This window comes from Diabrotica virgifera, chromosome 7, assembly GCF_917563875.1.
Source record: "Diabrotica virgifera virgifera chromosome 7, PGI_DIABVI_V3a".
Taxonomy (NCBI): domain Eukaryota; kingdom Metazoa; phylum Arthropoda; class Insecta; order Coleoptera; family Chrysomelidae; genus Diabrotica; species Diabrotica virgifera.
The window spans coordinates 80,784,442-80,801,866 of NC_065449.1; the positions used below are offsets into that span (position 1 = coordinate 80,784,442).

The 17,425-nt window shown below is 34.4% G+C and overlaps 1 protein-coding gene across 1 annotated transcript in view; it reads right to left on the bottom strand.

Moving 5' to 3' along the window:
* LOC126888190 (protein Spindly-like) overlaps positions 1-17,425 on the bottom strand; it is an 86,431-nt gene that overhangs the window by 23,779 nt on the left and 45,227 nt on the right. The window contains exons 4-5 of the mRNA XM_050656243.1: positions 16,660-16,853; positions 7,214-7,399 (exon numbers count right to left, since the gene is read on the bottom strand). Coding sequence (XP_050512200.1) covers positions 7,214-7,399; positions 16,660-16,853 — 380 coding nt within the window. The remainder of the gene's footprint in view (positions 1-7,213; positions 7,400-16,659; positions 16,854-17,425) is intronic.

The window sequence follows — 17,425 nt, forward strand, 5'->3', positions numbered from 1 at the left end:
ATTACTTAGCTAAAATTTTAGTTGAAAATTAAAGATTTTGTTGCAAATACCCGCATTTTCCGGGGAAAATTTTCGTCGAAGTAAATCGGGAAAAACACGTCTCTATGCAGAATTTAATTACGGTGAAATTTTTATTTGGGTGTTTCTGGTGTAAAGTTACAATCTTTGGAGTTATAGAGCAAAAATTGAAAAAAAAAACAAGATTTTCGGGCGCTATTTTGTTTATAAAAAAAGTAGCACACTATCTGCGGACTTTGCATACCTATATTATTAATATATAGAATCATAAGGTTTCTGGAATAGGTCGGTATTTGTTTGGAATAGGTTCGGTTCCAACCTTTTACCGAAAAATGCTATTCTGTACCATCTCTAATTTGTAAGCAATCAGTACTGACTTTCAGGTTCAGTAATAAAACAAAACATAAAAACAACACTGTTTTTCAATTTGCACAGAATATAGTCAACTTATAGTGTTTCACTGTAACGATAGATTCTTCAGAATAGAAATTTTAAAGCATATACATCAAAATGGTCTAGGGGACAAGAAATAAAAGTCGCTTACTTTCAAGAAGCAATATTTTTTTGTTCTGTTAAAATAAAATTTGTTTATTATCGTTGGGACTTACCACAATTTACTATATCGGTTCGTGTTTTTGTTAATCTTAAAATAAGTTTATCTATTCAACTTACAAGTATATTCAGTACAATTTTTGCTGTAAGTGTAGGTAAAATTTGTTGTTATTGTGGTTTTAACCAAGTTAATATGCAAAGAAATCACTTGATCGTGAAACAGAGCTACAATCTATTGGTATGATGCAGGGTGGTATGAACATGCGACGTCGCAGAAACTGTGCATTCTACGAAAAGTACTGTATGACGGTTATAGCAGCGTTTTCAAAAAAACTAGTGATGTAAGGGAAAGACAAATTAGTCAAAAAAGAGCAACACAACCGGTATATGACAGGTTTGTTAGCCATAGGCTATTACAGACAGGTTTGCCGTCAGGCATTAAGGAACCCCAATGTTACTGCTAGCCATCTAGAAAGTGAGCTTCAAAACATTCATGGCATTAATGTTTCTGCTCAAACTGTCAGGAATAGGTTGCATCAAGGAGATTAGAATTGGCCGAAGAACATCAAATTTGACAAGAACGAGAATGACCAAATATTCATTTCACCGATGAATCCAGATTTGGTTTACGACCCGATTCACGAAGATCGAGGGTGTGGAGAGGAACTGACGACGCATCTCGCTTGCAAACCGTTCAAGAAGTTGTAACGTTACAATGTTCCATCTCATTTCTATAATTTATCCTATTGTCTTCCTTTGTGTATTAGTTCTCATATATAGATTTTCATTTTATTTTGTTTCTTTGACATTTGAGTTAATTTTCGTTCCAAGCCTTTTCGCTTTAGTTAACATTTCATTCTGTAGTCTTTCCATTCAAATTAAGTTCCCATTCGCTATTCAAAAATTAAGTTCAGCACTTCAGTTGTTCTAGCTCCTGTCTTATTCCCTTAACGTACTTCAAACAATAATTTTCTGAAACCCGAACCATTTATTGTAATTAGCGAGCATCAAATATTCGTCAGTACTAGTTTTTCTCCAATATGTTAATCACTTAAAAATGAGTGCCGTCATATAATCTGTTCTCTTCCGAATTAAACTTGAAAGAAGCAAAACCCATGAAATAATATTATCTACAACAAGAAGTTTTTAATAACTTATTTGGGTCGCTGGGGAGAACCTATTTCCATGCTGTATGAATCAAGTACCATCTAGCCGCCGCCGTTCTGCACCGGTGCCCATGCAACTACAATAAGGGCCTGCATCCGAACACCTCCACCTCCAGTCAACAGAGGCTACGTGGAGCTGAAGTCCCTCCAAAACCTGAGGACGGCAACAGAGATCCCTCGACAGACGCAAAAGATAAGTAGTCCTCTTGTAGTCAGGTATTAGCAAAGTGCTACTGAACAAATTAGTTTTGACAATTTTCTTTTTGTTAATAATCTTCAATTTCCTTTCTTCAGTATTTTAAATAGCAATAATGTGTATCTGACTGATTTACTAGGGTCAATAAATGAATATGTAAAACTTTTGAATTTAATTGATTAACCTCCCTTAGATGCTTGGAAAAGTGATTTATTGTTGCACAGCACAGGACCTACGCCAGGCTGAGTTAGCCAATAACCTTTGTGCCCAACGTGGGGCGCAAATGAAACAAGTAGGCGATGGACTACCGCAGCTAATTGAAATACCATTCGAAAATGATATTTCAACCAACCAAGATAGCCATCGCTACACCTTGAGAGACTGACCTAAGCTAAGGGTGTAGCGATGGCTATCTTGGTTGGTTGAAATATCATTTTCGAATGGTATTTCAATTAGATGGGGTAGTCCATCGCCTACTTGTTTTAAAGTTGACAGATATCAAGGAGGAACATTGATGATTTGGACCGGAGTTTTAATAGGTTTTCAAACTGATCTTGTTCATATTGAAGGATTTTTAACAGCGAATTAATATAGAGATCATATTCTTGAACCTATTGTTCTTCCATGTGCTGCACAATTCGTTGAACCTATTGTTCCTCCATATGCTGCACAATTCGGGAAAAATGTTGTGTTGATGCACAACAATGCACGTGCGCATGTTGCATGAATCGTAAGAAATTTTTTAGAGCAGAACAATCTTCAGGTATTGCCTTTGCCTACTCAATCTCCTGACTTGAATCCCATCGAGCACGTTTGAGATATGCAAAAAAGACGTGTACAACTGCAAGGATTAGTGTTCCAGAAAAGGAAATAGCTTCTAAACTGTATGCAAAAGCAATTGCAACAAATTGAGCAAGACGATGTTACCAATTTGATAAGAAGTATGCCAGATCGATGTCGAGCTGTCATTAATAGATAATAGAGGTGGTCATACACTCTACTAACAAGAGCATACGACTTTTAGCCTAATAAAATAAAAAAAAGTCAAAATGTAAATTCGTACAGGTTAAAACAAATTTTATATCAAAGTTTAGGTGGGTACAAAAGATATTTTCAAGAAAGTATCCAAATCATACAAGGGGATCATTGTTTAAATAATTAAAAAGGGGTCATTTTTGCAAAAAAATACTTTTTTAAGTGCTGAGGTAATTCACTTATTAATGAAGGTCTATGGGATTTTTTTCTGCAAAGTTGAAGGGTAAATCTTTCACATAAGACTTACTAAATTAAACTTGACCCCCTATTTATTTAAATAATTGTATATAAAACTTTAAAAACAAATTTGCAAAAAAATATTTTTAGCGTTTTAAATAAGCACTATAAAATATCTTATTTTATAGACTAAGTTGCGCTATGTTACAAGTATTAAGAAAAAAAATTGGTCGAAAAATATTTAATATTTTTTGAGATATTGAATTTGTTTATTAAATGTTACTATATTTTCAATTGCAAAAACGCGGTTGTTGCCAAATAAATATTCACCTGCTTAAGATCTCATTATTTTTATTTTTATGTATATTTTCGATAAATGTATTGGTAAATTCAAATTTCAATTAAACTCCCTCCTAAAATGGCATTTGAAAATTATTCAAATTTTTTTATAATTTGTTTTTTTAATAACGTCGTGGGGAGTAAGTATTTTGAAATGCCGTTTCGATAATTGGGTTCCTGGGAATTTTTTACTAATTAACAAAATTTTTTTGTCGTTTTTTCTTCTTCTTTTTTTCTTTTAGTTATATTACTACGGGCCCTTTTAGGGTTAAATTTTATTAAGAATGTCGAATCTCTGAGTTGTATATTCTAGACCTAAAAATATTAAGATTTAACTAAAATCTCTTAAATAAAATGTGGCTACTTACTGAGTTACAGGGTGTTTTATTTAAAAATTTAAAAATTATTGTTACCAAGCACTTTAAAACTATTTGACGTATCCTTATCATACTTGGCAGAAAGTGTGGCTATTATACACCCTACTAAATTGTGATTAATAAACGTTTCTAGCTAGTGCCAGAGGCGTACGACAGGGGGTAGTGGATGATTGACCCTTCCCAAATTTTACGCCACTGAGTGAATTACTATTTTAGTGAAATTTTTCGATTCTCCAATACTTTGTATGTAAATAACTTTATTGGTATCGATAAAGTCATCAGTTTGAGATATATTGGAAGTTTAAAATGAATGAATGAATGAATCAAAATAACTATGTGCCGTTTCAGTTTTAACGTCCAATATCTCGAAAACTAATGACTTAATCGTTAAAAGTAAAGAGTATATTATTTACATAGAAAGTATTGGAAAACCGAAAAATTTCGCTAAAGCAGTAATTTCCTCAGTGGCGTAGAATTTGGGAAGGGTCAACCATTAACTATCCCCTGTCGTACGGCTCTGGTAGTAGCTAGAAACTTTTATTTATCACAATTCAGTAGACTGTATAGTACCCACACTTTCTGCCAAGTATGATAAGGATACGTCAAATAGTTAAAAAGTGCTTGGTAAAAATAATTTTTAAATTTTTAAATAAAACACCCTGTAACTCAGTAAGTAGCCACATTTTATTTAAGTGATTTTAGACCAATCTTACTATTTTTAGGTCTAGAAAATATAACTTAGAGATTCGACATTCTTAATGAAACTTAACCCTACAAGGGCCGGTAGTAATAAAACTCCAAGAAAAAAAAGAAGAGGAAAAAAGACAAACAAATTTGTTAATTAGTGAAAAATTCCCAGAAACCCAATTATCGAAACGGCATTTCAAAATACTTAATCCCCGCGACGTTATTAAAAAAACAAATTATAAACAAATTTGAATAAAATAAAAATGTATACCATTTTTATTCAGTTGCAATGCGAAGGCAAAACAATCTTACTTTTCAATTAGAATTCGGAGCGCAGTCCAGTCCTCTGAATCGCGATTTTCGGCTCTTATTGGAGCCTCATCTGAGAGAACGTAGGCACTGTTCTCCATATCCTAACTGACCAGCACCGAGAGTCTTTCCCACCCATTGCAACCGAAGTGACGGTATTAGGTGACTAGCGTCATCTGGCAATTGAAAGATGAAGTAGTTTTCAATCCTAATAGCAAAATTAATAATATTGAAAATATTAAAAACATTACTAAAAGATTTTTAAATTGAAAACTTATTGGTACACTTTCCTGGTGACACCTCCAAGGCTTCTACAATTTGCAAGCACATGGATGCTGCAGTGAAGACAAAGGGAAGGAATTCTACACTATGCAATTCACATCCCCCGTCTGCATCTTGGTAAAGTTCCAAATTTGAATAATTTTCAAATGCCATTTTAGGGGGAAGTTTAATTTAAATTTGAATTTATCAATACATTTATCAAAAATATACATAAAAATAATAAGATTTAATACAGGTAAATATTTCTTTGGCAACAACCGCGTTTTTGCAATTGAAAATAGAGTAACATTTAATAAACAAATTCAATATCTCAAAAAATATTAAATATTTTTGGACCAATTTTTTTTTATTGATACTGCTAACATAGCGCAAGTTCTTCTGTAAAATAAGATATTTTATAGTGCTTAATTAAAACGCTAAAAATAATTTTTTGCAAATTTGTTTTTAACGTTTTATGTATAATTATTTAAATAAATAGGGGGTCAAATTTAATTTAGTATGTCTTATGTGAAAGATTTACCCTTTAACTTTGCAGAAAACAATCCTATAGACCTTCATTGGTAATTGAATGACCTCAGCAGTTAAAAAAGTCATTTTTTACAAAAATGACCCCTTTTTAATTATTTAAACAATGATCCCCTTGTATGATTTGGATAATTTCTTGAAAATATCTTTTGTACCCACCTAAACTTTGATATAAAATTTGTTTCAACCTGTACGAATTTACATCTTGATTTACATGTAGTGTAATTTTATTTCACTAGACTATTTAGTATTAAATATTGGTTGAGAATTTTTCTTTAATTATTTCTTTACGATTTTTAAACCCTCTGTACCAAACAAACCGGTTGTTGTGTTATTCACAAATTATCGTTAAGCAGCGTCCAGATTTATTGAATTTCAATAAGTGTCAAATTACCATTTAATTATTCTTTGATCACTTTGTCCCCTAGGCCCTAGACTATTTTGATGTGTGTGTTTCGTGCGCAAACAATTCATATGATTTACTACCCGTTCTGGAGGTTTACCTTTATGCCTAGTTTGCAGTATGCTAAATTTTAATCAAATAGCGAGTAATTTAGTATCTAAATGAACTTGTCTGAACTACAAAAATGTTGAAAAAAAAGCCTTACTTTAGAGTCACAATTACTCCATATTGGTCTTCTTCTTTTTCTTCCACATCCGATTTCCATTTTTCCAGAAGTCTCATTTTTTTTGTGTTTAGACTACTGAAATCTGGTCATAATGATTGACCAATTATCAGTTCTTCTTTAACTTATATTACTAAATGATACATAATCTAAGATCTTAACCCTATGGTGTCCTCTTATTTTTTTAACAAGTATGCATTTTAAAACTAAAACTAACACACAATACAACACTATGCTCTGCTTTTACACTAACACTTTACACTAACACTTTACACTAACTCAAATGGTTTTCTTCGTTTGAGTCTTCTTTCTAGCCCAGTATTATCGATGAGCTGGATGGCGTCGATGTTTACATGACTATGGAGCCTTTGTTCGTGACTACCTGCCATCTTCTTGATAACTTTGCCTACATCTTCCATCTCAAGATCCTTGTGTAGGTCGACATTTCGGATATACCAAGGAGCATCAACGATGTTCCGTAATACTTTATTCTGGAATCTCTGGATAATCTGAATATTACTTGAATTGGCACAGCCCCAGAGTTGGCAACCATACATCCATACTGGTCTAAGTATTTGTTTGTATTAAAGTATTTTGTTATATGTGGACAATGCAGAGTTTCTTCCCATCAGCCAATACATTTTTTTGTAACGGATACCTAATTCTTCCCTTTTCTTTTTAATGTGGACTTTCCAGCGAAGCGTTGCATCAAGTGTGATACCTAAATATTTTGCAGAAGATGCATATGGTATTTGGGCATCATTTATTATAATTGCGCAAACAATTCATATGATTTACTACCCGTTCTGGAGGTTTACCTTTATGCCTAGTTTGCACTATGCTAAATTTTAATCAAATAGCGAGTAATTTAGTAACTAAATGAACTTGTCTGAACAACAAAAATGTTGAAAAAAAAAGCCTTACTTTAGAGTCACAATTACTCCATATTGGTCTTCGTCTTTTTCTTCCACATCCGATTTCCATTTTTCCAGAAGTCTCATATTTTCTAATCGTAACTGATGTGCTGCATTTTTGAGTTGAGCGTTTTCTTGCGTCTTTGCTATATAGCTTGACTTCATTTTATCAATTTTGTCTTGCAGATATACTCTCCTAAAAGGAATCAAACTGTTAAAAAATATCTCAAATGCCATTATATAATAGAAAAAATGAGAAACATGAAGAATTGACGAATGATGATAATGATGTGGTAAAGTTTAAACCACCCTTAATATAACTAATAATGTAAACTATAATTCGCAAGTACAGTACAACCTGCCATATCCGGACCTGTCATATCCGTACCTCCCCATATCCGGATGGTTCTGCGCCGTCCGGATCTACCGAAATCTACCGAGAAAGGTAGTCCTGCTGTTGAACAACGCACTAAAAGAAGAACTAGAAGATGGCGAAATAATGTATTATATAATCTATAAAACGTGTCTATCGACGAAAGTTATTGACGGCGTTGATTACTGGAATGTATGAAGGAGAAAACGGTTCAGAGACTATAAAAGAAGTAGTGGTCTTGATATCCGGATTTTTTCATATCCGGATCGGTCTGTCGCTACATTGATCCGGATATGGCAGGTTTGACTGTATTGATAACCTTAGGGCCGGTTGTTCGAACGCTAATTAAAAATGGAATCAACTGAGGATCATTATCAAATATTTAATTACTGTCAATGTCAACTTTGATTGGGTTGCTGAAAACATAATCGATTACAATTACTTACTTACTTAGTCCTAAGCCTTTCTACCTTTAGGTGTAGTTGGTGGAGTTGAGTTTGGCATTGTAGTCTCCATGCTTTCCGATCTTGCGTTAGGTTTCTTGCACTTTCCAATGTCAATCCCTTCTTCTCGACTTCTTTCCTCATTTCATCTACCCACATAACTCTTGGTCTTCCTCTTTTGTTTTTCCCCTGCACTCTCGTTTCGAACACTCGTTTTGTAAGCCTCTCGTTCGACATTCTACACACGTGCCCGAATCATCTAAGTTGTCCCTCCACTATTTTTTCATTGATTGGTTTCAGTTTTAGGTTTTGTCTAATTGTTTCGTTTCGTATTTTGTCTGTCCTCTTTCTGTTTGTTATTTTCCTCAGGAACCTCATTTCCATAGCATTGACTCTGGATTTTTGTCTCCCCGTCAATGTCCATGGCTCACTGCTATACATGATTGTTGGTCTAACTACTGATTTAACGACTGCCGTTTTTACTTTCTCCGGTATCTCTTTTTTCCCCAAAAATGTTGTTTTCATAGCGTTAAATAAGCTTCCTGTTCGTCCCATTTTCTCGTTTATTTCCATGTCTTGTTTACCATTTGCTTCGATTATTACTACTAGGTATTTAAAATATTCCACTTGCTCTAGTTGTTTCCCGTCTAATTCTATTGCGTGTGTCTTCTTCGTATTTGAAATTATCATTGTTTTTGTTTCCTCTGTATTAATTTTCATATTTATCTTTGATAGTTCTTCTTCTAGGATTTCAAGATTGTTCTGTAGGTCTTCTCTGTTTTCTGCTATCAATACCATGTCGTCTGCGAATAGTAGCTCCGATAGTTGAGTCCGTTTCATTTGCCAGTATCCTAATGTTAGTTTTCTCATTCTTCTCTTGGCTTTCTTTATCGCTTCATCCAGTACCACTGAGAATAGCAGTGGACTCAGCACGCATCCCTGTTTGACGCCTTGACTAGTAGTAAATTCTCTGGATTCCTCGTTATTGGTTCTTATTGTATTTGTATTATTTTTGTACATATCCTTTATTACTTCTATTATGTGTCTGTCTACTCCCCTTTCTTTTAGTGTCTTCCATACGTCCTTTCTTCGGATTCTGTCAAACGCCTTTTCCAGGTCAATGAAGCACATATGTATCTCTCTATTCTTCTTGATTACCTTCTCACTTACTTGTCTTAATGTGAATATTAGGTGTTGCTTGCTTCTGTCCTTCCTGAATCCACACTGTGTGTCTTCCATAGTTGTTTCTATTTGGGTTTCTATTTGGGTATTTGAGTCTCTATTATTCTTGCGAATACCTTCCCACGGATACTTGATATGGTGATACCTCGGTAATTATTACAGTTTCTCTTGTCTCCTTTTTTGTGTATTGGTAGTATAATGTCTTTCTTCCAGTCCTTTGGTAATTCTGCTCTATTTATGATATCATTCATTAGCTCTTTCACGCTATCCATTCCCTCTGTCCCCATGAATTTTATCATTTCCGGGGTGATATGATCCTTGCCTGGTGCTTTGCCCAATTTTATTCTTTCTATTGCTTTCTCTAATTCCTCTCTTGTTATGGATTCCACTTGTTGTCCGTGTCTGCATGAGTTAGCTCTTTGAAATGTTCTCTCCATCTTTCCATTATTTGTTTTTCTTCTGTTAGTACGTTTCCATTCTTGTCTTTTATATTCGGCATCGTGTGCTCTTTCTTTTGTCTGAGTTGTTTTAATGCGCCGTAGAAGAGTTTTTGGTTTTCCCTATAATTTTTTGTCATTTTTTGTCCAAATCTCTCCTATGACCTCTCCTTTCCTGCTTTCACCGCTATTTTAACCTCTTTCCTTTTTTCTTTATATGCCTCGTAATCTTCCGGGTGTTTTGTACTTGCTCTTCCATTTTTCTTTTTTGTTCTTTATTTTCTCTCGTATTTCTTCCGTCCACCATTCCGTTCTCCTCATGTTAGTATTTGCCTTTTTGCTTTCCCACAAGTTTCCTCAGCTGCTTTGATTATGCTGGTTTTTAGATATTCCCATTTTTCTTCTATATTTGTATTTTTTGCCCTACCTTTCAGAGTATTATCTAATTTTTCTTGGAATTTCTTCTTATATCTTTCCTCTTTTAATTTGTAACTTTTTATTTTTTCGTTTACTACCTTTCTTCTCTTTTCTTCTTTTTCGTCTGTTGTTCTAATTCTCATTATTACTGGATCACTGCCAACCTCTAAGCCTCTTTTCACTTTCGTATCCTGTACTCTTTTCCATTTGTTGCTGCTTACCAAAAAGTAATCTATGATTGATTTTTCGTTTCTGCTGTCTTGTACTCTCGTGTATTTGTGTACTTCTTTATGTTTAAACTTTGTATTTGTTATAACTAGTTTGTTCTCCATACATATTTCTATTATTCTTTCACCATTTTTGTTTAGTATTTCTTCTCCTTCTTTTCCCATGCACTTCTCTATTCCGCTGTTGTTGTTTCCGACTCTACCGTTTAGATCTCCCATTACCATTATGTTTTCTTCCCCATTATCAATTTGCATTTGGAGCTCCTCGAAAAATGTATCTTTCTCTTCCTTTCTTGCATCTTCATTTACTCCGTAGGCTGTTATTATTGTCCATATTTCTTCGTCCATCAGTTTCATTTTCACCGATAATATTCTCTGGTTAACATATGTTTCTTCTATAACGTGTTGTAGTCTATTCGGTGCAATTATTATCCCGACTCCTTCTTTTGCTCTCTCTTTTGTATCCGCTCCTACCCAAAGTAACCAATATCCTTTGTGTATTTTCTTAAGACCTTTTCCTTTCATCTTCGTTTCCGTTATTCCTAGTATTTCTATTTTTTGTTTTATCATTTCTTCTACCAGTTCTTCCTCTTTTCCGTTGATGCTTCTCACATTCCATGTTCCCATTTTTATCTCTCCTTTTTTCTGCAATCTAGCTTTCCCCTTCTTTTTATTTTCATCCTTGTTTACCTGTGCATCATCTTTTTCCCTATCGCTTTTCCCATTCATTGCCTTGGTCGTCATTGTTGTGTGTCAGGTTATCGATTACGATATGAGATTAATTAATCAATTATGTTAAAAATTGTTATGTTAATTAATAATTAATTAATCAATCAGTTATGTTAATTATCATAATGATAATTAACATAATTGATTACAATCACTGATTGGCGTACGAACAACGGATTTTGTTATTTGATGGTTGTTCAGGAGACTTGATTATAATCAACTTCTTGATTAGCGTTCGAACAACCGGCCCTTAGTTGACCATCAAAGAACATAGACATAATAAGAATAGACGAGGTAAGGTATGGGCCGCTCTGTGAATAGAGGCGTAACGCCAATATCAAGGACGTCATTGGCCAATATTCACTTAAAGTGGTATATCCATTTTTATCTGTCACATGCGCAAGATCGCTCGATAAAAAGAGATAGATAGACCACCGATCAAATTCCCGCGCGTTACGCTATTTTGCTCAGTATGCCTTGTCAATTCTTATTATGTATATGTCAAAGAGTCAATGGCCACAAGTGCCGGCTCGTGATTTTTACAATAGGGGAGGCTATACCTAACTGTAAAATTTCTAGAAAAATTTGCACTAGCAAAAAAAAAATCCGCGAAAAAAATCTAATTTAAGGCCCCACTTTTTGACCATTTTTTATTTACATTTTATAATATCATCATAATTCACAATTCCATAATATCATATCATTTTAAAAATAGTTAGTCTAATAATTGTAAAAGTGTATTACCAAAGTTTGTGTCGTTTATTTGTTAACAATTCGATCTCTGTAAGTAGATATGCATATCAAAATAAATACAGATTTGAAGTTTTGCAGTCCATATAGGTTGAAGGTTCACATTTTTTAAGATACTCAACTGAATTTTTTTAATTCTAAAAGCGGCCTACTGCGAATCCAAAAACACGGTAAATTACCGGTATTTTGCTTTGCATTACAGACATCGGAAAAAGTTATTTGAACAAGTTGTTCCAAATATTATTCTAATCCCACATACCAAATTTCATCACAAAATTCGCACTTTTAGTTTTTTCTTTATTTGTAGTCAGGATCCTAAAATCGCAGAGGAGGCTGCTGGCCGATTAGCCGCCCTTGCCCAATCTCCGGGCAGCGTGTGCGTTAAGCGATAATGCAGCTCTAAGGAGACCGGGTCTCCTTAAACCATCCTTAAACGCTGCTGGGCTGCGCGGAGCATTAGCAAGTGATATTTTCCGGCCAGCAGCCTCCTCTGCGATTTTAGGATTCTGACTACAAATAATGAAAAAACTAAAAGTACGAATTTTGTGATGAAATTTGGTATGTGGGGTTAGAATATTATTTGGATTAACTTGTTCAAATAACTTTTTAGGATATCTCTACCGCGAAGCAAAATAGCAAAGTAAACAAAACAGTGTAGCATGTGTAAAACATTTGGGGAGGCTAAGCCTCCCTTGCCTCCTCTGACCAGCCGCCACTGATGGCCACCATATATAAATATAAAACATTAGCTGACCGTGGAGAGACGTTACTTCTCAATATATTATTTATGTGTATAAATCCCAGTACAGAATTAGGAGCATCAATTATATTAAATATTGTTTCGCAGCTGTTATCGATGGTCAGTGGTATGTTATTGTTGTCAAGTATTATATATAAACAAATTCGTTACCATTCGTAAGAAGAAACTAACGAATAAACTAATAAAATAAATTGAAAACACTCTATAAATTCATTTACTTAAAGCCCAAAAGGCATCGCTGCATACCAACCACATTCTTTTAATATCACACATGAGGAAATGTAGTTATCAAATCATATACAGTAACAGCCACCCTACTAGACACATTGAGCTGGACTCCTCACTGGACTCCACACCTGGACTCTTCACTTGTTGCAATGTTTATTTTTATGTCTAGTGACGTTTAGAACGTCAGAAAATGTATAGAAACTGAATATTAACATAGAAAGTTGACAATTAATAGATCAGCTGTATTTGACGCTTATAGTTGTCATTTTGTTGAAGTTGTAAAAGTTTTAAAGTATAGTAATAGTCTTGGGTTTTGAAGTTATTTTAAAGCAGAGTAACAATACTATTAATGTATTTTTGGTATGGAAAAACAATTATTTTGAAAAGTTTCATTCATCTGAGAACGGACCGTTTTAGCCCATAAGCATAGTAATTATGTACCTATCCATGTATCTAGTAGCGTGGCACTTATTGTATACTGCATACGAAAGCGTTTAAGGTGAGTAAGCACTTACAACGGTAGGAAGACAATTTTGATTGAATACTTTCACGTCCAACCTAATATCTTCTACGGCACTACAGCCCAAATTGAGCCTTGGCCTCCTTTATTTTTTGCCTCCAACCTTGCTTATCAGTGGCTGCTCTTCTCCATACACGGACTCCTAAAAGGACTTGTGCGTCGATGTTTACTGTGTCTTCCCAGCGCTTTCTTGGCTTTCCAACCGGTCTCTTTCCCTGCATTCTAGCATTCAGTGCTCCTTTTGGTAGCCTATCCTCTCCCATTCTTATCACATGTCCGGCCCATTGCAATCTTTGTATTCTAATGAAGTCTGACAGGGGTGTTTCCCTATAAAGTTGATAAAGCTCGTTCTTGTATCGACTTCTGAAGATTCCGTTTTCCCTCACAGGTCCTAGTATTCTCCTCAATACTTTCCTTTCGAATGTGTCGAGTTTGTTTTTGGATGTTTCTTTCAGGACCCAAGTTTCACTGCCATAGCATGTTATTGGCCGAATTAAGGTTTTATAGATTCTCATCTTTGTATTTCGGTGGACACTTTTAGACCGAAATATATGTCCGTCTCCATCTTCTGATCCGTCGGCATATATTTCTACTTCCAGGTATGTAAACTTTCCAACCGTTTCAATGTCATCTTCATGTATAATGTTTTGTGGGACTATATTTCTTTTCGTCTGAGTTATTATTTTTGTTTTTTCTGTGTTAATTTCAAGACTGTGTCAATTTCATTTTTGTTTGTATTTTTAACTCTGCGTATGTTTCCTGTGCTCCTGTTGATGTTCTACTTATAATATTAATATCATCGGCATAAGCGCCCAGTTAAACCGTTCGGTTGGTCAGTAGGATTCCTCGTCCAGTTTGCATTTGCCTAACCGCATAGTCCAGTGCCAGGCTAAACAATGTTGGGGCCAGCCCATCTCTCTGCTTTAGTCCCTGCGAAATTTTGAAAAAGTCTGTCCAGTGGTTTTTTATTCGTACACATGCCTGAGTTTCATCAATTGTGGCTTTAATAAGTCTTATTAGCTTGTGTGGTATTGCCAATTCAGCCAATATATAGTATAGTTTGTTCCTTTTGACTGAGACGTATGTCTGTTTGAAGTCTACAAACACGTTGTGAACATCAATATCGTATTCCCATGATTTGCTCAAGATCTGTTTGACTGTAAATATTTGATCCAGTGTCGATTTTCCCCGTCGGAAGCCCTGATACTCTCCAATAATATTTTCTGCTGATGGTTGGAACCGCCGGTTTATAATATACGTGAGGACTTTATATGCTGTACATAGTATTACATAGTAGAGAGATTCCACGGTAGTTTTTGCATTGGAGTTTGTCTCCTGATCGGGCATACTATACTTTTCTTCCAGTCGTCGGGTATTTTCTCTTCTTGTCATATGTCTTTGATGAGCGCGTATATGTGACTTGCTAGGTGGTCGCCACCTACCTTATACAGTTCTGCTGGTATTTCGTCAACTCCCGGAGCTTTATTCTTTTTCTGGGCCTTAATAGCTTCGAGAACTTCGTCTATGGTTGAAGCTTCTACGCCATTCTCTTCTACGTAGTTCATAGCCATTTCCATCTTCCATGTCTACTTGTGTTCTAAGTAGGGTCTGAAAATAATGCTTCCAGGTTTCTCTGACTTTCTGTTGGTCACTGAATATTTGCCCACTTTTTATCTTTTTTAGGTATTCGTAAGCCCCTCAAATTTCGTTGTTTTTGAAATTTTCTTCCATTTTTTCTATTTGTTCATTTTCATAGGCTCTTTTTATTTCTACATATCTTGTCTGCTTTCCGTCTTGCGACTTCAAATAATGTTCGTCTTTCCCGTGTTCTTCTTGTTATGTACATTTTGTGTGCTTCATTTCTTTCCTCTATTGCTTGTCTGCACTCGTCATCAAACCATTCTCCTCTTCTCTCCTTTTTCTTGTTTCCCAGGGTGGACGCTGCGGCTGTCATTACTGCTGTTTTAATATTACTCCATTTGCCCTCTATGGAGTGCAGTTCTAGCGTCCTTAACTCATTTGCGACTTCTTGTTCAAACTTCTCTTTACATTCCTGAATCTTCAGTTTTTCCAGGTCCAGTTTGTTTGTTCTTTGTTGTCTTTAGTTTCTTTCCCTGTTAACTCTGCATCTAAATTTGGTTTGTAGTAAAATATTGTGTGATCCACAGCACGCTCCTCACATCGGAGATACTACTGGCTGCCCTTTTGTCTATCAGCACATGGTCAATTTGATTGGTTGTGGTTCCATAATCTGGTGAAATCCATGTCATTTTGTGTATGTCTTTATGTGGGAAGCATGTGGAACTTATAACCATGTTTTTACTGGTGGCAAAATTTATCAAAAATACCCCATTCTCGCTTGTTTAATTGTGCAGTGAGAGTTTTCCTATTGTGCCATAGAACTGCGACTATTTTAGCATTCACATCACCCATTATAATCTTGATGTCATTTTTTGGCGCATATTATCATATTATACTATCTCCAACCTAATATAATATACAGAGAGCACGTAAAGGTTGGAATAAATTCATTTTCTCAAGAATGGACAATTTTGGAAAAAAATCCAGAAATAGGTCGATTTTTATTTTTAAATTAGGACTTTTTGGCATATATATCATACTAGTGACGTCACCCATTTGGGCGTGATGACGTCATTGATGATTTTTTTAAATGAGAATAGGGGTGGTGTTATAGCTCATTTGAAAGGTAATTTAATTCTCTATTCAGTAATATAAACATTAACATAATTATTTATACAGGGTGTCCAAAAAAAGTTTTTTGAATTAAATTTATTGACATAAAAAGAAGAATCTGTGTAATTTATTTATTTCCAAATACATTTTACTGCTATCATAAAACAGGAAAAAATGTTTATTTGACAAATAAATATTGTTTTTTGCAAATTCAATATTAAAGCAGCCACCCACCTGCCTTTTGACAATTTGAGCATTTAATTTAATCGAAAAGCCCTGATTTTTTTCAAATAAAATTTTTTTTCTGTTTTGTGAGAGCAGTAAAATGTATTTTGAATTAAATAAATTACACATTATTCTTCTTTTTATGTCAAAAAATTTAATAAAAAAATGTTTTTTTTCGACACCCTGGATAAATAATTATGTTAATGTTTACATTACTGAATAGATAATTAAATCACCTTTCAAATGAACTATCACACGACCCCTATTCTCATTTAAAAAAATCATCGATGACGTCATTATGCCCAAATGGGTGACGTCACTAGTATGATATATATGTCAAAAAGTCCTAATTTAAAAATAAAAATTGACCTGTTTCGGGATTTTTTTCCAAAATCGTCCATTTTCGAGAAAATGAATTTATTCCAACCTTTAGGTGCTCACTGTATAATTTTACCTAATGTATCTACTCACCTGTCATCAACTTCCGCAAATAAAGAATTTCCTTTACTATCTTGGTTAAGAGGTTGATTTTTTATGGAATCTATTTCACTTTTCAATCCGCACACTTCATCGTTTAAAAATTGTATTGTTATATTAGCCTCTTGTAGATCGCTTTTTGTGCAAGCATAACACTCTTTCAAATCTTCAAGTTCTGTCTCGTACGCCTATCAACAACAATATAAATAAAAAATGTGTAAGTGCACTCATAATAAAATTTCAAGAGCTTCTCATATTATGTAGCCTTTTTTAACTCATTCGCTGATGATAACGCGCCAGCGAGTGATACGGTCACTTCAGTTAGGTGCCGTTCAACAAAATGGCACCTTAGTCCAAGTAATGAAACTTAAAATGGGACAAAACCTCGCAATTTTTACAGAATGGATCGATTTGCTTGAAAATTTGAGAATAAATAGTGGATAGTCCAAGGATCAAAATCTATATGATGCCGAAAGGCGCTTTTACCATGGGGTTGGTTGCCACTCCATCTCGGGGGTGAAAATTTTTTATTATATTTTGACCACAAAAGTTGATAAAAACATTCAATCTAAGCAAAAAACGTTCTATACATTTTTTTGATAAAATTAATAGTTTTCGGTTTATTCGCTATCGAAAGTGTTAGTTTTATATCGAAAAAAATCAATGTTTTTAATAAGTTTTCTGCTAATGACTCTAGAAGTTTTCGTATTATCAAAACAACTTTACTTAACAAAAATTTACCTTTTGAAAAAATAAAAAA